Source organism: Rhamphochromis longiceps, linkage group LG14, assembly GCF_057381845.1.
Source record: "Rhamphochromis longiceps isolate RC_006_pf linkage group LG14, R_longiceps_female_GT1.1, whole genome shotgun sequence".
Taxonomy (NCBI): Eukaryota; Metazoa; Chordata; class Actinopteri; order Cichliformes; family Cichlidae; genus Rhamphochromis; species Rhamphochromis longiceps.
In genome coordinates, this window is record NC_140570.1 from 29991646 (window position 1) to 30010714 (window position 19069).

The 19069-nt window shown below is 39.2% G+C and overlaps 3 protein-coding genes across 5 annotated transcripts in view; 1 reads left to right on the forward strand and 2 right to left on the reverse strand.

The window, feature by feature from the left end:
* The window catches only part of slc47a3 (solute carrier family 47 member 3), a 22168-nt gene extending 17711 nt beyond the window's left edge, over positions 1-4457 (forward strand). Inside the window, exons 9-17 of the mRNA XM_085380074.1 lie at positions 1125-1238; positions 1319-1386; positions 1494-1602; positions 1962-2037; positions 2425-2494; positions 2582-2714; positions 2851-2945; positions 3034-3076; positions 4102-4457. Coding sequence (XP_085236200.1) covers positions 1125-1238; positions 1319-1386; positions 1494-1602; positions 1962-2037; positions 2425-2494; positions 2582-2714; positions 2851-2945; positions 3034-3076; positions 4102-4313 — 920 coding nt within the window. The 3' untranslated portion in view covers positions 4314-4457. The remainder of the gene's footprint in view (positions 1-1124; positions 1239-1318; positions 1387-1493; positions 1603-1961; positions 2038-2424; positions 2495-2581; positions 2715-2850; positions 2946-3033; positions 3077-4101) is intronic.
* Positions 4457-13156, reverse strand: LOC146654357 (multidrug and toxin extrusion protein 1-like). 3 transcript variants are annotated; one of them, XM_085380073.1, is made up of 17 exons: positions 13013-13156; positions 12566-12667; positions 12263-12331; positions 12015-12163; positions 7697-7739; positions 7556-7600; positions 7338-7435; positions 7154-7251; positions 6955-7068; positions 6796-6863; positions 6565-6673; positions 6405-6480; positions 6225-6294; positions 6002-6134; positions 5809-5903; positions 5589-5684; positions 4459-4913 (listed from the first exon to the last, which is right to left on the reverse strand). In XM_085380073.1, exons 1-17 carry the CDS (start codon positions 13118-13120, stop codon positions 4623-4625), a joined length of 1764 nt encoding a protein of 587 aa, XP_085236199.1. In that variant the 5' UTR covers positions 13121-13156; the 3' UTR covers positions 4459-4622. The 3 variants fall into 3 exon arrangements, with proteins under 3 accessions (XP_085236197.1, XP_085236198.1, XP_085236199.1); XM_085380071.1 differs by having other exon boundaries at positions 4457-4913; positions 6002-6294; XM_085380072.1 differs by having other exon boundaries at positions 4457-4913; positions 6405-6673.
* A 1578-nt stretch (positions 13157-14734) lies between these two features.
* Positions 14735-18574, reverse strand: LOC146654358 (multidrug and toxin extrusion protein 1-like). The gene is made up of 17 exons (XM_085379718.1): positions 18416-18574; positions 18220-18321; positions 18013-18081; positions 17739-17887; positions 17475-17517; positions 17317-17361; positions 17094-17191; positions 16891-16988; positions 16696-16809; positions 16465-16532; positions 16238-16346; positions 16069-16144; positions 15914-15983; positions 15677-15809; positions 15446-15540; positions 15190-15279; positions 14735-15021 (listed from the first exon to the last, which is right to left on the reverse strand). Exons 1-17 carry the CDS (start codon positions 18572-18574, stop codon positions 14740-14742), a joined length of 1800 nt encoding a protein of 599 aa, XP_085235844.1. The 3' UTR covers positions 14735-14739.
* Positions 18575-19069: the final 495 nt, after the last annotated feature.

Genomic DNA, 19069 nt, shown 5'->3' on the forward strand with positions numbered 1-19069 from the left:
TTTGCAAATCATAATTATAAAACTCAAAAACACACTAAACAGGAAGCAAAAGTCCTCTGTGCGCTTCACAGCAGCCACCTCAGTTGCATGTTCACACACCGTCTAAAAATAGCTCGCAGCGCCGCAGCTGCACGTCACACACAGCCTCATTTCACACAGCTCTGTTATTTTATATTACAAAGACGTCTTATATTTACAATCACTCTCAGGCCTGACAGCTTTAGCACCTACACAATTTTGACAAATTTAAGTTAACGGGTCCAACCGAAGAAAGTCCAACTTTTTTGTAATCAATTAACCAGTATCAGACTCTAACTGTATCTGGCCTCATCTCTAAAGTCCCTAACTCAATTTAACAGTGTCCAAAAAAGCGCAGATACCGTTCAACACAGTAAGGAGACTCTAACTCCTAGCTTATTCCAGGATGCTCTGTACCCCACAGTCAAGCCAAACTGAACTAACCCTGTTCGCCAACAGACAGCATCAGATCTCAAAATGGTGGAGCATTGATCAACCTCTTATAGCCTCTAGTGGCCCCCACCTAATCATAAAAGCCTAAACATTCACATTCTTTCTCTCACACGGCGCCTAAGCTACGACCTTGGCTCCCCGTTTATCTGCTCCTGCTGAGATGGGGCAGAAAACTCCAGTATGTTCTGTTCTCTTCTAATCAGACAAATAAGGCGATGACTTTCTGCGAACAGCGTTTCTTATAACTCAGCAGTATCATGCATCATAAAACAATATCATTCATTCACAATAAATCAGCAGTCTAATGTAATGCAAATCAGTTTAACAAATGCAATAGTTATCACCTTCTTCTAATTCAGGAGAATAATGCAAACTAAAACTACATAATAATTCACAATCTTTAATTAGGGGTCTAACATGGCATAAAATAATATTATAATCCCACACTATAGAACTGGAAATTAGCGTATTGAGATTTGCTTTAAATCATGTGGTAGAAAAGCAGGTTGACAAATGATTTATTGGTTTATTATATGACTACTATTTGTTTTGAGAGAATTTTTAAAGTATTTTATTTCTTTTGCTTTTGTATGCACTTTAATTTAAATATACATTTGGAATTGCTAACATCTACTTTATAAACACTTACGTAGGTTGGTCTCGAGAGTGCCTCCAGGACTGGGGCTCATACATCCACCTGGCTGTCCCTGGCATGGTCATGCTATGTGTTGAATGGTGGACATATGAGATTGGAGGCTTTCTAGCAGGTAATGCCACAGGCCACTTTGGGATGCCTTTGACTGTAGAAAAGCAGCTCTGAAATCTATCCGCTGTCTGTCATTGACAGGTCTCATAAATGAAGTGGAACTCGGAGCTCAGTCAGTTGTGTATCAACTGGCAAATGTTGCATACATGGTGAGCCCTTTTGATGTGAACAAACCCTCTGCACTGCCAAAAAACTTTATTCATAAAGAATTTTCTCATTTTACATCCATCCAATGTAACAACTTTTTTATTTTTAGTTCCCTTTGGGTTTCAGCATAGCGGGCAGTGTAAGAGTTGGAAATGCTTTGGGAGGTGGAGAAACGGAGCAGGCCAAGCTGTCTGCTAAGATGTCAATGTTCTGTGCAGGTCAGAATGCATCAATGTTTATTTCTTTGCCGTGTGTTTTGTTTTTTTTTGTTAGTTTTTTGTCTAATATTCATTTGAAAATATTTTAAAGACAGTCAATTAAAGGTAATTAATTACATAATTTAATGTTGCATAATTCCAATTTTGCTCTCCAGAAGGAAGCACAAAAGTAGCTTAGAAATTTTAAACAGTCTCTGTAATTATGAATGTTAGCAGAAAGCGTGAATATTTTCACTTCTCTTTACCTACCTATGATGTGCCCTCGAGAAAGGGTTTCGATCCTATAAGGAAAAAGACTGTTAAGGCATGTTGCTCCCGAAAAAGGTAAATCTTTAATTATATTTCTGTCTTTACTGCAGTGTCAGTGTCTATATGTTTGTCAACTCTCATCGGGAGCCTAAAGGACCACATCTCTTATGTTTTTACATATGATGAGTGCGTATATAATTTTATGTTTTTTTTGTTTGTTTTATAAATTGCAGCAGTTGTTACTTTAAAAGAAAAAAGAAAGGAAATACCAGCATGGGTTACACTTACACATGCAATTTCAGTATCAAGTCTAGGGGAGATAGCAGGCCTCATAAACGACCTTTTACCCTTACATAAGTTACTGTCATCCTTCGCTTACATAATCTCTCTTATACTGAATATAGACACAAAGGTTTATGGTAGCTGCACTCAGCTGTGCTGATAATTATTTACATATTTCCTGTTCCTAAGACAGCATAATTGTATAATGTTGCACAAGGCTCAAATTACACAAAAACATGTGTTTACAAACTCACCAGTCTCACTTTAAAAATTTAGACTCTCTTCTTTCAGACAAATCAGGCAAAGGGTTTCAGATGTCCTATCTTTTTATGCTCCTTTCATTCTACTCGATGCAACATCTGTGAGTATCTGCCATACCCCAGAAACATCCCATAAAGTATGTGTTTGTGGGTACTTAACCATGTCTTTATCCTTTTTGCGTCACTAGGCTGCCGTGTGTGGCATAATAAGAGGAGCAGGCAAACAGAGAGTTGGAGCTATTTGCAATATTTTGGGATATTATGGTGTTGGCTTTCCGATTGGAGTGTCACTGATGTTTGCAGCCAAATTAGGAATCATGGGTGAGATGTTTTCAACCATCAGCTGTTTGTATCCATGTTATTTTTGTCCCTACAGTTCTTTTTTTCATTTGATTTCTACCACAGCATCAACATCTCCTTCCTCCTCTTAAAGAAAAACATGTTTTGTTTTCCTCAGGTCTGTGGACAGGCTTGTTAACCTGTGTGTTCCTGCAATGCTTATTCCTGATTTTCTATCTAATCAGAATGAACTGGAAAAATGTCACAGTTGAGGTTTGTGTTTAAGGATAAATATTTAATTTTCAGTAGTTTTCGGCTGTCTCTTTATGATTAAAGGATCACGCATTGATTCGTCTTGCAGGCTCAGATCAGAGCAGGAGTGCATGTAAGCTCCACAGACACAGGTAAGGGACAGTTTTCACAAATTATTTAATTTGGCTGAAAAGTGTTTATCCTGTTCATCACGAGAAACAAAACAGTTCTGTGTGGAAGTAGAACATACAGAGTTTAAAAGATACCGAAGAATATTTAATGAATCTTGTTTGTGTATTTGAATTATGTATCTACATTATTCAAAAAGATTTTACAGACTGTTGTGTCCCCAAATCTTCAATAACCACATTGTGGACCCAAAAATGACGCAGGACAAATTTGTCGCAAAACCTGCGACAAATGTATCCTGCGCCACCAGAAATGAATTATGTTGTTTTTAGTTTGATTATTGCAACAATGTCTCCATATGTATGTGCAAACTACCTTTGTCATATTCAAGCCACAATAAAATGTGTTGAGTGCGGAAAGGTTAGGACAGCATTATGTCACCAGTAACTTCTTTAATATTAAACAAAGGCTAAAATCTTTTCCTACCTTCACTTCACCAAGTGGTGTGACTTACAATTTATCTTTGACAATAATCCTAAAAGTGTCATGCTTTAGTTGCTGTAGACAGGGTAAACTAAAAAAGCACAATCTACATGTAGAAGTAAATACATTTAACACTTTTAAAGGTCTATAACATATTTTATAGCTATTTTATTATTGTTGTCATTTTGATATGTTTGTATGTAGTAAGTGTCCTTACTACTTTTTTTTTAATCATGCATGGTCTAAAAGTATGAAATGTTCAAAGTCCAAATTTTTGTCTGCAAATTGGTATTTGCTAAACAATCAGAAACCAAGATCTTCATCTTTTTTAAATGTCCTTTAACATCTTTAACTTCACAATCTATGGCAACACTAAAAAAGCACTCAGTTGGATCAGCAGATAGAACCATAAAAAAAACTAACAAACAAAAAACAATTCAGAGATTTTAGATATTGATTATACAGCAATTAATATAGAAAACTTCCAAACTGTGAACAATATTTTGAATAACAATTATAATTTCATGATCCCTAACATGGAACATTTGCATATATTTATGTCCAGGTACCCAACTAGAAGACTCTGGTAACTCAGTGGGTCAAGCAGACACCATTGATCTGATGGATGTTCAGGTGGAAACAACAGTGAGGACAGCTGAAGGAGAGCTCTCTTTCAGGACTCTGGTTCTGCGTAGAGGCTTGGCTCTAGCTTTCATGTTGTTCATCTTGGCTGTTGGTATTATTTTGAACCTACTTATCACCAACTTGGCTACCTGAACATGAGTAATGTCTGTCTCGTTCAGGGAAATAACTCCAGTGCTGCTTTTCTGGGAGGTCTCAGCAATATGCTAGCATTTGCATTACAAAGCAGACAGTAACGGATGGCACAAGCAGGCACAAAGGCAGACGAGCAGGAAATGAATGAATGGTCTCTTGATTAATCAATGAACGAGCATTATATTTGCCTGTGTTCAGTCTACAACACCTTGCAGAGACAAACAAATCAAACTAAAACTGGTTTGAGAAGGCAACATCAGATTTTCTGTTCTTACAACATTAAACAGAATCATTGCAGTTATCTATTGTTCACTCTGACTCTTCATCTGGCACCAACATGGTGGAGAAAATTTGATCAGGAGTATATGTAGTGTTGATCGAGTCCACAGTAGAGTTGGTCTCGGGCAAAGGCACAAGGAAGTGAACACCTGCTCCCACAGCAAGAAGTGCAACTGCAGCAAACATAATGAGGCCTCGCCTGAGGATCAGTTGGGTGATGGAGAGGCGGCTGCCCTTCAGCTTCTGTGTCACATCTCGATCCTGCACCACAGTGCCCCTGTCTTGGCACTCAGTGCTCACAGACATATAGCCATCCATCAGCTAGGAAAAATGAAACAAAAACACCAGCAGGTTGGTCACACTGCTGTGGTCATAACCTGTGTGCATGAAGTATCTGTATGAAGGACGTGCTGTGCTCACTGCAATCATGCAGAGCAAAGAAAAGGGAAAAAAAACCATCTGCAATCAATCCAGCATATAGAAGTGTGAAAACTGAGCTTTTAGCACATAGGGGTTACTAACTCTTTGAAAATCTGGCCATGTTGAATATGAGCATCCACCACTGCAATAGTATATAGTACTCTGCGAAAATCTAATTTCTCCACTTTTTAAAAATATTTTGCTGGGAAAATGGGTACAGATACAATTTAAAATCCATTCTTTGCTAATTTAGCTGTTATGTTGACACAAGACTAAAAAAAGTTTCCTTTTAAAGCTTCCATGATTCATAGGTAAGTGCAAAGTGACTTAGCAAATACAAGGAAATCATTCCTCTGAAAATGGCCATGTACAAGGACTGAAATGAGTAGAAAAGCAAGTCATGTCAAAAGAGCAAAGGGTGGCTCAGGACTTTTGCACAGTACTATATATATATGTCAGTAATGGAAAAAAACATAATATAAATGTAATCAAGAACGGTTTAAGAAAAACAAAACTATGTCAAGAAATTTAGATTAATTGTTGCTATTGCTGACTTTCACTGTTACATAGACTCACATTACTTGATGTTTGATCTTGGGTGCTGGTTTCCACAGTGCCTGTCACGGGAGCTCTTCCTAATAACGAAGGATTTTTCTGAGCCCGTTTCACAGCCTGTAAATATGAAAAGTCAGTGTAAGCAATAGATTCATTAATATTTTTTGGGTCTTGGAAGCTAAGTATAAACTGATCTTCAATTTGAGGCACAGTATCTTTATTGGTTGTTTTCATATGATACCTCCTCAGTGATTTGTTCCCAGTTCAACTTAAAGATGACAATAATGTAGAAGGTAGATTGTAAAATGACACAAACAAGCAGTCCAAGCCAGAAACCTGCAGAGAAAATGACAAATTACTTAAGTGCAAGGCAAGCTTCACTTTAAAAGCTCATTTTAGTAAATTACAAAAAAAGCATCACTTTGTGCAATTACCCAACACTCTTAGTTTTGCAACGAATGTCAACGTGATACTTAGAGAAAGCCCTATGCAGTAGTATCCAATGAAATTAGCCACAGCTGGAATCTTCTGTTTCCCTGTGCCTAAGAAAATGCCCGTGCACACACACTTGGATGAAACAGAGATAAACTTTATATTAGATTTACTTGTCATGCTTTTAGGAGCATACACGCGCTGCCAAGTGTAACTAAAACTCACCACGAGACCATCAAAGAACTGAAGGAAACAGTAAGCATTCATCAGCTGTGAGACCAGACCTATGATCTTCCTGAAAGAAAAGGTTTAATTAAGGTTTTGCACATCCTTGCCAATCTTTGAATGCAACAACAGTGTTTAGGAATATTACTGTTATTGAAATGTGAATGCAGCTGAACTCACTCATCTGACGTGAAGATGAAGCCAATCACTGTTTTGACGGAGCCAAGGACAAGGCCTTCTACAACTGCAATGCTACCTAGAAAACAAGAGCTCCAAAATCTGTATAACGGTAATAAAGTTATGGGAAACGAATATAAATCACGATACATTTCTAACTGACCTGCAAGAGTAAGGGACATCTTGCTAGTTAGGAGTGCTCTGCCGGTGTCTCCTGCACCAAGAGCATTACCCACCCGGGCACATGCCGCAGCTTGAATACCAAGAGGGAACTATGGATTCATTATTATGAAAAAAGTATAGGAGAAAATTTGCTCTCAGGTGGTTCAAAGCAACCAAAGAAATATTTTAAAGGGAGAATTTAATTCTCTGATTTGTAGTGATTAAACCTTACCATATATGTTATGACAGTCACCATCATGACAGCGTGCTGGGCTGCCAGCTCATTTTCACTCAGCATTCCTGATTGTTACAGACAAAGAAGAAAGAGCAGGCATGATTCAAATATTTTTAGATTGTCTATGATCATCTAAAAGGAAAAAAAAAGGATTACCTGCAAAGAATCCCCCAAACTCATAAACCCACCACTCAAAGCATTTCATTAATGTACTGGGAATAGCCAGCTTCATGTAGGAGCCCCAGTCCTGCAGTGATTCCACAGACCAGCCTGCAGGGGGAGAGAGACGCTCATTTATATAAAACTAGGGAAAAGAAGAAGATGGTGCATGAGATCATCACTGTTCTCAGTATACCTCCCCATGTTGTTACATGAAGCCTCTTCCACAAAATGTAAGCAAACAGAAAAGTACAGATGTAAATCTGAGACAGAGTATTTGCAGCTGCAGAGCCACTGCAAGACATTTGGGTTGATATCAGTGTTAAATTCTTTTATTCAGAATTAAAGCATTAAAGTGATATGAGTGTGAGTTCGCATACCTAACACCCAGATCCAGCCAGTGAATAAAAATATAGTTTGTCACCACATTTGCAATGTTTGCCAGAGCAGCACTATACATTTGTGGCAGTATGATTCCCTGAGAATACAAAATGTAGTCAGCGTGATTACATTTCCTTTTCCACCAAAATTGTAATTAGTTTTAGAAACATTTACGATATCTGTAAAACCAGTACGGGATCGGAATAGAGAAATGTACCTGGTTCTGCAGGTAAGACACCTGAAGATGATGTAGAAACATTGCCTATGGAAGAATAATAAATTATTGCACAGCACAAAAAACGTCAAACATTGGTTTTGAATGTTTGTATAAAGGTTAAGGAGAAAAGCAGCGACTCACTGGCACAGCTGGCAGGAAGGCAGTGATATACAGCTGGGCTATTCTGAAAGCAAGAAGTGCATGTGAGTACATCTAGTACATTTTACATTTTAGTTTATATGTATTCATAAAGGCCTTTTCAAAATAAAGTTGTACTGAACTACACAAACAACTAAAAATAAATAATTTCAGTAGAAACAAAAGCAATTTCAAATTGAAGAGAAACCAGTACTCATGCAATCTTGCTCATTAAAGAAGTTGCTTTGGTCAGTAAGACATTAGTGGGTTTAAAAAGCCAAAAAGTAAAAATGCATTTAGAAGAAGCCTGAGGTCATTAGGCAGAGGCATCAGGCATGTCTGAATATTTCAGGCAGCAGGAAGTTTCATATGGATACAGCAGCTTAGATATGCAGACAGGTGCTTAACAAAGTTAGGCTTCAAAAATGAGCCGTAAAATCATTTCTAAGGCTAACAGGTAGGAAGTGAAGAGCTGTAAAGACTGATTTCATCTGGTCACTTATTTTGCTATCTGTTAAAAGCCTGTCAGCTGCAGTTTGAATTATTTGTATCTTATTTATGTTATGACGATGAATAAAGTGCATTACAGTGGTCAAGTCCAGAGGACATAAAAGCATGGATGACCTTAACCAAAATGAGATAGGAATGATATCTGCCTAAGCGGAATGAAACAGGACTGCATAACTTTAAACACCTGCATATAAAAGAGAGAGCTTGGACCCAAAATTACCCCAGGTTATGAGTCTCTCTCCAGACATTTTTAAATACTGTAGGAGACCCAGATTAGAAAAAAGATCAAAAGTGCTGCTAGTGCTGGGGGACGAGGGTGTAATTATAATTACTTCAATTTTATGATCATTCAGGTTTAGAATGTTTTTAGACATCCAGTTCCTAATTCAGCTAGACAGGACCTAATATGTGAGACATCAGCGGTAACAGATTATAGGACATTTGTGCCTGCATAGCAGTGAAAATCAACTCCATCCATTTGAATGAGAAGATGAGGCTTTGTCAGTCATTACTGAAAATTACTTGTTTGATAGACCTGACATAAACCAATCCAGCGTCACATCACTGATACCAGCACTGTTCTTTAGACTGACTGAATTAAATGTTCTGGTCCACAATATGCAAGGCTGAGATGAGGTCAGGGAGAATGAAAATAGAGAAGAGCACACAGTCAGCAGCAGATTGTTTGAGACCTTAACAAGAGCAGTTTGAGCATAGCTAGTGAAGCTCCTAAGACATATTTGGTAATTCCTTGAATAAAGCAAAAAGGTAATCAGAATGACTGTGATCGATGTTCCCTCTAAGCTGCGCGCGTGCGCAATTGCGCTCTGCTGGCATGGTCTCTGCGCACAGAAAATCTGTGTTGGCAACAAAAAAAAATCTAACCTGAATTGAAATTACAATTAAAACTTAAACAATTCTGTTTTGCGGTGTTAGTCAGTAAGTGACTGGCTGCTCCCGTATGGAATTAGAACGATGCCACCTTATCCCATAGGCCAGCCAATAATGCGATTCACATTCGTATATACGCAGCTAATGAACGTCGTTGACAGGCTATGACAGCGTCCTTATGTGCCGACACTGGTGTTTTAGCTAGCAAAGCGGCGTGGCTGATGTGGAGTGAAGCCACGTTAATGACAATGTGCACAACCATTGGAGATGTGAGCAGGACAGACGGAACAACTGACAGAAAAAGTGTGAACTTTATACCAGTTTTTAAATTGTGTTGATGGGCCACGTAAAACCAGAGTTATGATAAAAATAATCAAAAAATGATATGGCAACATGGCATTTAGTTGTTTAGGAAGGGGGCAAGTTTTAGGAATGGCGGCGGTGTTTTAAGATGTGAGAGATTTGCGACGTTTAGCGCAAATCTTGTGTAGTTAGTGTGTAGTGTAGTCAATAGTTTTGTTGTGTGTGTCAGAACAATGAGACGACTACTGAATGTTACAGGTGTTACAGGAGTGATACATCTCCTGTTGTCAGGCCTGCAGGTATCAGGCTGTTGTTCTCCTTTATCTCATAGTGGACAGAAATTATTTTTTGGAGTGACACAAATAATTTGTGTGGCATCAGATTTGATGCAGAACAGCTGATTGTTCTGTAAATGGTTTGAAATATTTATTTAAAAAAATGCCTTGGTTGCATTTTTAGGTAAACAGCTGCAAAAAACTTTGTTGTTTGCATAACTCAGTAACTTTTTTTGAAGAAGTAACTATTTAATTAACTGCCCAACATTGGTCATTATATACTGTATTTTGCAGACAGAGAGTTACAGGACTCTCTCCCAGACCACAGACTCATACTCATAATCAGCTGGTCAAGTTACTTGAAAAAAGTAATCAGTAACTAATTACTGATTACTTACTTAAAAGTAATCGGATTACAGTAACGCGTTACTGCCCATCTCTGCTCATAATACAAGTCAGAGCTTTATATATATACACTCAACAAAAATATAAACGCAACACCTTTGTTACTGCTCCCATTCCCCATGGGATGGACGTAGAGACCTAAAATTCATTCCAGATACACAATATAACCATCCCTCCCAAACAGTGGTCACAAATCAGTCCAAATGTGTGGTAGTGGGCACATCTGCTATATTGAGATAATCCATCCCACCTCACAGGTGTGCCACATCAGGATGCTGATCTGACATCATGAGTAGTGCACAGGTGTACCTCAGACTGCCCACAACAAAAGGCCACCCTGGAATGTGAAGTTTTTTGCGCTATTGGAGGTCTGGGGACCCAGAACTGGTCAGTATCTGGTGTGACCACCATTTGCCTCATGCAGTGCAACACATCGTCGCATGGAGTCTATCAGATTGTCAATTGTGGCCTGTGGAATGTTGGTCCACTCCACTTCAATGGCTGTGCGAGGTTGTTGGATATTCGTGGGAACTGGTACATGCTGTCGTATACGCCGGTCAAGCACATCCCGAACATGCTCAATGGGTGACATGTCCGGTGAGTATGCTGGCCATGCAAGAACTGGGACATTCTCAGCTGCCATCTGCCCTGAACAATGTGAACCATGATTCATCCGTGAAGCGCACACCTCCCCAACGTGCCAGACGCCATCGAATGTGAGCATTTGCCCACACAAGTCTGTTACGGCGACGAGCTGGAGTCAGGTCAAGATCCCGATGAGGACGACGGGCATGCAGTTGAGCGTCCCTGAGACGGTTTCTGACAGTTTGTGCAGAAATTGTTTGGTTGTGCAAACCAATTGTTCCAGCAGCTGTCTGGGTGGCTGGTCTCAGACGATCTTGGAGGTGAACCTGCTGGATGTGGAGGTCCTGGGCTGGTGTGGTTACACGAGGTCTGCGGTTGTGAGGCCGGTTGGATGTGCTGCCATATTTATCTGAAACGCCTGTGGAGACGGCTTATGGTTGAGAAATGAACATTCAATGCACGGGCGACAGATCTGGTTGACATTCCTGCTGTCAGCATGCCAATTGCACGCTCCCTCATTGCTTGTGGCATCTGTGGCATTTTGCTGTGAGACAAAACTGCACATTCCAGGGTGGCCTTTTGTTGTGGGCAGTCTGAGGTACAACTGTGCACTACTCATGATGTCAGATCAGCATCCTGATGTGGCACACCTGTGAGGTGGGATGGATTATCTCAATATGGCAGATGTGCCCACTACCACACATTTGGACTGATTTGTGACCACTGTTTGGGAGGGATGGTTATATTGTGTATCTGGAATGAATTTTAGGTCTCTACGTCCATCCCATGGGGAATGGGAGCAGTAACAAAGGTGTTGCGTTTATATTTTTGTTGAGTGTATATAAAAAAAGAAAGTTGTGTTTTCAAAATTTGAGTTCAAGTTATTTTTACTTCCAATAGTTTTAACATACTACACAGGTCATGAACAAGATTTTTTTTAATTTTCATTGTATGTGGGCTAAAGCAGTTAATTAAAAGTAGTCTAACATAAATGCTGCAATTTGATTATTTTAGTAAACCATGTAGCTTGGATGGATTCGATGCTGGCGTGACCACAGTGCTCACGTCTGCTGTTGCTCACAGTGGTCCAAGGGACCGCTCAGGGAGTTTGTGTTCGCTCAGACGCATGAAAAATTAGAGGGAACATTGGTTCAGTTTTATACGATTAGTTGAGATCATTTTGACATTCACTTAATTTGTATTGTGATTCTGTTTAGTGAATCTTTGGCAACCAGAAATGGTTTTAATGCACAGATGTTATTCCTGAGAAGATCAGGTTTCATGTTTAAATGTACCCATATCTATGCCAGTTGTATCAATAATATTACTGTATATTTGCTGCTGTTAGTTACCTGGCCACCTCAGGGTTCTGGCCCACACATAATAGGATGGCCTGAGCATTAATGAGGAGACCCCAGCAAGGCAGACAGAACAACAAGAGGATGATTATGCCCCGCTGAAGGATCACGCCCACCCGGAGTAGATTTTTAGCACCAAAAGTCTGTCAGGATAATGAACATTTTAAAGATGGCAGCAAGAAAAAAGGGAAAGCAAAAAATTCCAGTGTATGATAGCATCATGTTGACTTGGTTTTACAGACCTGAGACACCAAAGTATCACATGCCAGTCCCAGACCAAATCCTGTTGCTGCAGTGGTAATATTAATTGTCTGAAATGAATGCAAACTATTATAAGCAAAACTTGAGTGATTCTTAAGAGCAAGTGTCAAGTGCTTAGCATAGATTAAATCATAAGTGTTGTTGACGAGTGATTACGAGACAATTATCTTGCTGACTTAAGTAACAATTCCTTTTCTTCCATCAGCATCCTCGTAATTACTTCTTCATTTAATCCATTTTTCGAGTAAGCTTCAAAACATCAGTGGAGCATACAGATGACTTACAGCAGAAGCTAATCCATAGCCAGCCATCACGTCATTTCCCAGACGGCCACAGAACATTGTAACCACAAACGGAAGCATGTAATTGAGGATTCGAGAGAGCAGCTAGAAAGACAAATACCAAAAATGTTGCAGGAGTGATACCACTATTACATGACAAGTAATTTAAAAATAAACCATTAGATACTGCAACTAATTATCGTGGTACACAGATTTCCTGACAAGTTTATTTCCTGCAGTTTGCAGTCATTATTCAGCGAGTAAAAAGTGCCAAATATTGTTTCAGTTTTATTGTCACATCTGTGAAAGTGTGTTTTCCTGACATCTTAAACTTTTTTTAAAAACAGAAAGACTGTCATCAGTCTTCTGTTGTATCATCAGCAAGGATAATCTCCATCTACGTGGTCTGTTAAAGAAAGATCATGGCACGTGAGCAATCCCAGTACTTACCAGAGGACCTGTCATCTTCAGGATGTGGTACAGTTCCTCTCTGTGTGCCACAGGAACCCTGTGGCACACCCGTCTACAACAAAAACGTTTGCCGCTGGACCTCTCCATGTCTGCAGCCCCAGATGCTAATGTATGTTCTTCCACTAAAACCTTTCTCTATACTCTCACACAGTCATCTTAGTTGCACTCCAGGATGCTGCAAAGGATGCAGCCACAGCTGCCTTGGAGCAAAACAAAGTCCAGCTGAAACAACACAGATTGTGAGAAGGAAGAGAGAAACACTCAGCAACCACAACAAAGGCAAAGATGGGGGTGAGGACTTGAAAGCAAGAATGTTTTGATCTGGGTGATTAAACGTGTGTAAAACACAAGTAACTACCTCTAGTTGTGGTCAGCTGAGGAAATTTTACAAAAATAATAACATCAGGATTTTAGAACTGCAAAGATCAAACATTTGCACAATGGTAGACCAAAAAAAGGCCATTGTTGGAGAAAATCTGATAATGTAATCTCTTGTAGTATTTCACAGACTTCTTAAACAATCCAGCATCCTAGAAACATGAAATAGCTTACTTAATGCCTTCTCAAGCCAAATTGAAAGTGGTAATTAAGAACTCAACCATCAAAGAGGTGTTAACAATAGAAAAGGAGTAAAGAGGGAAATGTGATCATAAAATAAACATTTGTGAGTGTCTTGGGGAAGGATGTCCTTTTGATACCTTCATTAATAAATCTCTTAGAGACTTGACACACAAAAACAAGTGGATGATTGTAGTTGCACCTCCACATTTAAAAGAGCTGGTTGAGATGTCTTGGACATATGATCAGGACGTCCTCCTTAGGACGTGGGGTGAAGTGAGGTGTTTCAGGTATGTCCTACCAGGAGGAGGCCACACAGCAGAACCAAGAGGTAATAGAGGTTCTCAGAGCAGAGAAAGATCAACTAAGGTCTCCATAACCCAGAGCTACTATAACACTCGAGCTACCTAACATATATGAGGGTGAAGGCTTTTAGGGGGACAAGTGCATACTCTTAAAACAGGATCCAATAACTATTTTTGAGACAGAAACATTTCTATACTGCTGTTTTTTACAGCTTTGCATTTAACAATGCAAAGACATGAAATTCTTATCACCTGAGCAACATAGATATGTTTTTAAAATATTTCTAAAAAAAATTGAGTGAAATAAATTCATGATTTCATTTTTTCCATGCAGAAAAAAAGGAGAAAGAAATTAATAACTGGACTCTATTTTATATCCCACATCATGCAGTCTGAGTTTGGCCACCCCTACATAAACAGCTTGGCTTCACCATGACAAAAACAAACAAATAAACAAGCAAAAAAAAAATTCACACCAAAGAGTTCAACCTAAAATGTTTTTTTTTTAATAATTAAAATGGAACATCTATTTACATTTCTGTCAACAGCATTGTTTCTTTGGTCATTAGACAAAGTTTAATTTTCATCTCCAGGCAGGATTTATACTTAGCAACTGTTGACATGTATTCTTAAAAACAAAATGCTGATAAAACAATCAGATACACATTCATCACTTTGTGATGAAATAGGTCATTTATTACTTAATAATGATGATAATTTGAAGAAAATGAAATGTACCCAACACCATTAATTCACCTTATTTTTGAATCACATCTGTTACAGTTGGGTCCTGAAACAGTCCAAGACAATCATTCTGTAAGAGCTTAACACTGTGTTTTTACGCTATCTCTCTAATGTGACCATCACACTGGTGGAGATTTGATCAGGAGTATCTGTACTATTAATCCTGTCCATTGTAGAGTTTGCAGGTATCGTCTCTGGCAAAGGCACAAGGAAGTACACACCTACTCCCACAGCAAGAAGTCCAACAGCTGCAAACATAGTGAGGCCTCGCCTGATGATCAGCTGAGTGATGGAGAGATGGCTGCTCTTCGGGTCGTGGTCCACGTGTTCGCCCTGTGTCGCTTGGCACTTGGTACTCACTGGTGTGTAGCCATCTACTGACTTAAAGGAATTGTATTTTCCATTACTTTATTAAGTTAAATAAAGATAAATGTAATGAAATTTAATAATAAACATAGAACAAAAAACTAGAAGTAGTAGAAGTGCTACTTCTACTCTGATAACAAAGTAGAACAAGACACATCAACCAATTTAGATTGGACCACTTACATTCCCATTGCTTGATGTTTGGCCAGTGTCTGAAACAACATCCGTGCCTAATGCTGCCATGTAAGTATTTTTCTGAGCTCGTTTCACAGCCTGAAAAATAGAAAAGTTGCAAAACCAAATCAAAATTTTTCATATTCACGTACAGCTTTGTCTCACTCACAGATGCCTCAAAAAATTAAAACAACAAATCTCTGTCTGTATATGAACAGCTGAGTCCCTGCATGACCTTGATTGTTATATTAGTCAGTTAATATACCTCATCTGTCATTCTCTTCCAGTTCAGCTTGAAGATGACAATGATGTAAAAGGTGGACTGTAAGATGACGCAAATGAGCAGTCCAAGCCAAAAACCTGCAGAGAGAAAGACAAATGGGTCTGTTGAAATCACGCTGAGCATCAGTTGTAATAACTGGCTCTTGCTAGGCAACAATTTATTCTTCTTGCATGTCTATGAACCTAACAAAATATGACCACTTGATGTAATTACCTAGCACTCCTAGTTTTACAACAAACATCAGAGTGATGCTCAATGAAAGCCCTATGCAGTAGTATCCAATGAGATTAGCCGCAGCTGGTATCTTCTGTTTGCCAGTACCCAAGAAGATGCCTGTGCACACACACTGGGATGGGGAAAACAAATTTCATATTTGACATGAATCTGGTGCCTTTGGAATCATGCTGCAAATATAGTTGCTTTGAATACAACGAGAGCTGGTAGACTCACCACAAGGCCATCAAAAAATTGAAGGAAACAATAAGCGTTCATCAACTGTGACACCAGAGCTACAATTTTTCTGTAATGATAATTAAGCCAAAGTCTCATGTATAGAGTTTCTACTGTATAAGCAGGTGTTTAGGTACACAGGTACACAGACTCACTCATCAGATGTGAAGATGAATCCAATGATTGTTTTAGTAGCACCCAGGAAGAGGCCTTCAACAACAGCAAAACTACCTGGAAAGGTAAGTAATCTGTCATACTGAAAAAAAACTCTAACTTGAAATACTCATAAATATCAGACACCACAGAAGAACACATTTAGCTAACCTGCAAGAGCCAGTGACATCTTGGCTGATAGAATCGCCCTGTCAGTGTCTCCAGCCCCAAGAGCATTGCCCACACGGGCACATGCTGCAGCTTGAACACCAAGAGGGAACTATGGATTCATTGTTTTGAAAAAGGAAAGGAAAAAGTTAAATAAATCACCCAAATTTGAGACTTTTTATGAAAGAGGCGACAATGAAATGTTCTGATTTGCAGTCACTACACAGTACCATGTAAGTAATGAAAGCCACCATTATCACAGCATGTTGAGCTGCCAGCTCATCTTCACCCAGCATTCCTGATCATTACAGACACAGAATAAATTATAGCCTTTGCAGACTGTATTGCCAGCTCTAAACCCAATTATCTTAGAAGCAGGCTTTACTGGTTTAATCCTGTATATTGCACATATTCCATGATAATTGAATATATATATATTTCACACCATAAATAGGGATTACCTGCAAAGAATCCTCCAAACTCATAAACCCACCACTCAAAACAAGTCATTAAGGTACTGGGAATGGCCAGCTTCATGTAGGAGCCCCACTCCTGCAGTGATTCTGCAGACCAGCCTGCAGGGGAAGAGAGACGCTCAGTTTATATAGAACTTTTTAGTGCAAGCACAGAGAGAGCATGCATTTTAAATATCTCACCTCCCCATGTTGATACATGGAGTTTCTTCCACCAGATGTACACAAACAGAAAAGCGCAGATGTAAATCCAAGCTAGAGTGTGGGCTGCTGCAGAGCCACTGAAAGCCATATGCAAAGACACAGAGATAGTCCAGTATGTCATTTTTTTTTCTGTATATATGTGTGTGCGTGTGTAAAATGATAGTGGAGATGAGTATATCTACCCAACACCAAGATCCAGCCAGTAAAGAAAGATGTAGTTTGTCACCACGTTTGCAATATTTGCGAGAGCAGCAGTGTACATTTGTGGCAATATTATTCCCTGAGTACACAAACACCAGATGATGCAAGGCTTAGCATACCTTTCTCTCTGTATCGCACTGATTGAGACAACAAACTGTGATTCTATTACAAGAAAAGGCAATTATGTACACAGCATTAGCAAACCTGGTTCTGTAGATAAGACACCTGAAGTTGATGTAGAAACATTGCCTAAAAAACAATTATGACAAAAATGCTTAAATTTAGCAAAAAGAAAAAAAATGGTGTGTATATGTGTCTCTACTGAATTTGCACAAAAAGCAGAGAGAAAAATCACATCTCACCGGCACTGCAGGAAGGAAGGCTGTAATATACAGCTGAGCTATTCTGGGTAAAAAAAAAAGCAGATGTATTCAGATCCAATCAAAGCTAAAGAAATGGCTATTATAGTTAGATACACTGTTCAGGCTCAGATAGCTCTGCTACCACTCAAAAGCTAATTTATGGCAAAAAATGTTATTGAAAGTTATTGTACTGCATATGACTCCTGTAGGGACTGACTGACAATAAGATTGAGTTGTATGTGCAAGTTCTGTGTGCTCAGTTACCGGGCCACCTCACGGTCCTGGCCCAGACATAAGAGGATGGCCTCTGCATTAATGAGGAGACCCCAGCAGGGGAGACAGAACAATAGCAGGATAATGATGCCTCGCTGAAGGATCACTCCCACACGCAGCAGGTTCTTACCACCAAAGGTCTTCAAGCAGCACACAGACATAGTTAATCATTTTATGAATGTGAGAAATAGTTACAGTTAGGATGTGCATTAAGGGAAATTAGGGGTCAGGGGGAAAAAAACTAATTAAATATGAGTTTCCAAACCTGAGACACCAAAGTATCACACGCCAGTGCCAGACCAGTGCCTGTCGCTGCTGTGCTCACGTTAATGGTCTGAAATGAATATGAAATATAGGTATATAGAGAACACTAATTCATAGCTGTAATATCTATTGTCCATCTGCTAGGTGCCTGGAAACTTTGTCTTTATTTATGATTTCCTTACATCAGCCTCCACAGACAACCACTTACAGCGGAAGCTAATCCATAGCCGGCCATCACATCGTTTCCCAGACGGCCACAAAACATTGTAACCACAAACGGAAGCATGTAATTGAGGATTCGAGACAGCAGCTAGAAAGACAAATACCAAAAATGTTCCACTGGTGATACAGGTATCACATGACACACAGGAAGAAAAGTGTAAGCAGACAGTATCAGTATTTACCAGAGGCCCCGTCATCCTCAGGATGTGATACAGTTCCTCTCTGTAGGTCAGAGGGACCTTGTTACGAACTCCCCTGCAGCAGAAAAGCTTGTCACTGGAAACCTCCATGTCTGCAGGACCAGACGGTTTTTCCACTGAAGCATCCATCCTGTCTGTCATGTACTTGTATCTGTAATGCCCTCTATGCACAGAATCCACCACTGATGTTCTAAGTTTTTCAACATCTTAAAAGGTTACTAATGAATTTCCCCCAAGTTATCCAGTAAGTCTTTTTTGTTTATTTTTACAGTATCATTACAGAGGTCTAGACTGTTTCCTGACTGCAGATACACTCTAGGAATTTGCATTTCATTAATAAGTACATGTAGCACTCGTTTTGCGATCTTTTTGGCTTTATGTCATTTCTCTTTTGCACACACGTGCCATTTTGTGCGAGCAAAATCACCTTCAAGATCCCACCTCATGTCTGTAGCTGCTAAATACATGAATGTAATCAAAATCAAAACTTTATTTATATCACACTTTTCATACAATAAGGATACAACACAAAGTGCTGTACACATTAAAACCAGAAAATAAACAAAAACATACATAGATCCCCTTCATTATGCCCTTACTGCACCTACATTCCCACCTAGATATTAGACGCCAACC

What these genes read in the sequence shown, in the direction of transcription:
- LOC146654357 (XM_085380071.1), bottom strand. Translation starts at nt 13,120, where the DNA reads ATGGAGAGGTCCAGCGGCAAACGTTTTTGTTGTAGACGGGTGTGCCAC. An exon ending in TTCATCTTCACGTCAGATGA is followed by an intron (nt 6,295 to 6,404) that starts GTGAGTTCAGCT and finishes CTTTTCTTTCAG; the next exon opens with GAAGATCATAGGTCTGGTCT. An exon ending in AAGATCAAACATCAAGTAAT is followed by an intron (nt 4,914 to 5,588) that starts GTGAGTCTATGT and finishes CATTTTTCCTAG; the next exon opens with CTGATGGATGGCTATATGTC.
- LOC146654358 (XM_085379718.1), bottom strand. Translation starts at nt 18,574, where the DNA reads ATGACAGACAGGATGGATGCTTCAGTGGAAAAACCGTCTGGTCCTGCA. An exon ending in TGGCTGGATCTTGGTGTTGG is followed by an intron (nt 16,989 to 17,093) that starts GTAGATATACTC and finishes TATGGCTTTCAG; the next exon opens with TGGCTCTGCAGCAGCCCACA. An exon ending in AATTTTTTGATGGCCTTGTG is followed by an intron (nt 15,810 to 15,913) that starts GTGAGTCTACCA and finishes TCCCCATCCCAG; the next exon opens with TGTGTGTGCACAGGCATCTT.